The following is a 1225-nucleotide window of genomic DNA, read 5'->3' as shown; positions in this document are numbered from 1 at the left end:
TTAAGAGAGCAAAGGTAAATTTTAAACAAGTTTTTCTAAAATCAGGTTTTTTTTTTGTATCGTGAAAAAACTTGTGCCAATGTTTCGTTTAGGTAGGTTAGTTAAATATATTAATGTAGTTTTACGTTATTAAATAATAATAATAATAATAATATAAAAAAAAGAGTTTATTTATATATATAAAAAAAAAATTAATAATAATTATGAACAATTGTAAATACAAAAAAAAACAAAACACGAAAAAAATTATTAGGTTTTGAGCATTTTAAAAAAAAAAAATTTGATTTGATTTAATTTCTGTTGTTTATGTTGTTGTTTATGTTGTTTATGCTGTTGTTTATGTTAAATTTAAAGTTGGATTTTTCTTTTTTGGGCTTCAGCTTCGTACTTCTTTCTGTAGACACCGTTTGGATCGTATTTAGCTTCCAAAAGAGTGAAAACATCCTTTTTGTTTTCAAGAAGATGTCTGATAACTTTTTCGGCTCCTCTTTTTTGAGCTTCACTACATTTGGCACAAGCGTTTTCTAAAGCGTCCGGAAGTACTTCTACGAAAAAAAAGGTTTGGGTGTCATGAAATTTATACGCGGCAAATACCTCTCCCTCCTCCAGCAAACAGAAAAAACAGGCAAACAAACAAAACAAAACCCTAATGCCTAAAATAATCCTTTTGATATTTTGAAAAAAAAACCAAACAAACAAACAAACGACAGAAATCGGTAAAAAATTTCATCCGGTTGAAATATCCATCTTACACGATGATGATACCCCCCCAAACAAAAAAAAAACAGAAAAAACGAAAGAAAAATAAAAAGAAAAACTTACTTTTGAGGTCGGTTCCTTCTGGGGTGCAAGTTCCCTTGTCCAACAAACAGTTGACGTAGTTTTGCAACAAACGATCGTTTTTCAAAATTGAATCCAAATCGATGTTATCGTATTTGGTGCTGTATTTTTCATCCCGTGGAACTCTCGCTCCAGCAGCCAAAGCAAAAGCGCAAAATAAAACGAATGCAACCTTCATGTTAGCAATTGTTTGTACAATTTGATGCCGATATTAAATTTTACGTTGTTTATATATGTTTAAAATCCAAATGGGGGCCTTGATTTTGATTATCAAGTTGCTTCAATTATTGCGCTTTTGTTTCTTACATAAAAAAAAGGCCTAAAAAAAAAAAAAAAAAAAAAACGTAGTAGTTTTCATTGAAAACTTTATTAAAATTAATATATA

The 1225-nt window shown here is 29.2% G+C and overlaps 1 protein-coding gene across 1 annotated transcript; it reads right to left on the bottom strand.

Moving 5' to 3' along the window:
• Positions 1-290: 290 nt before the first annotated feature.
• On the bottom strand, positions 291-1018 carry Phum_PHUM594430 (ejaculatory bulb-specific protein 3 precursor, putative; the record flags this gene model as incomplete). The annotated part of the gene is made up of 2 exons (XM_002432549.1): positions 291-545; positions 823-1018. 2 exons carry the CDS (start codon positions 1016-1018, stop codon positions 349-351), a joined length of 393 nt encoding a protein of 130 aa, XP_002432594.1. The 3' UTR covers positions 291-348.
• Between the last annotated feature and the right edge of the window lie 207 nt (positions 1019-1225).

The sequence above is a fragment of the Pediculus humanus genome, genomic scaffold (genome assembly GCF_000006295.1).
Source record: "Pediculus humanus corporis 1103172108314 genomic scaffold, whole genome shotgun sequence".
Classification (NCBI taxonomy): Eukaryota; Metazoa; Arthropoda; class Insecta; order Psocodea; family Pediculidae; genus Pediculus; species Pediculus humanus.
This window is presented reverse-complemented; position numbering and strand designations above follow the sequence as displayed.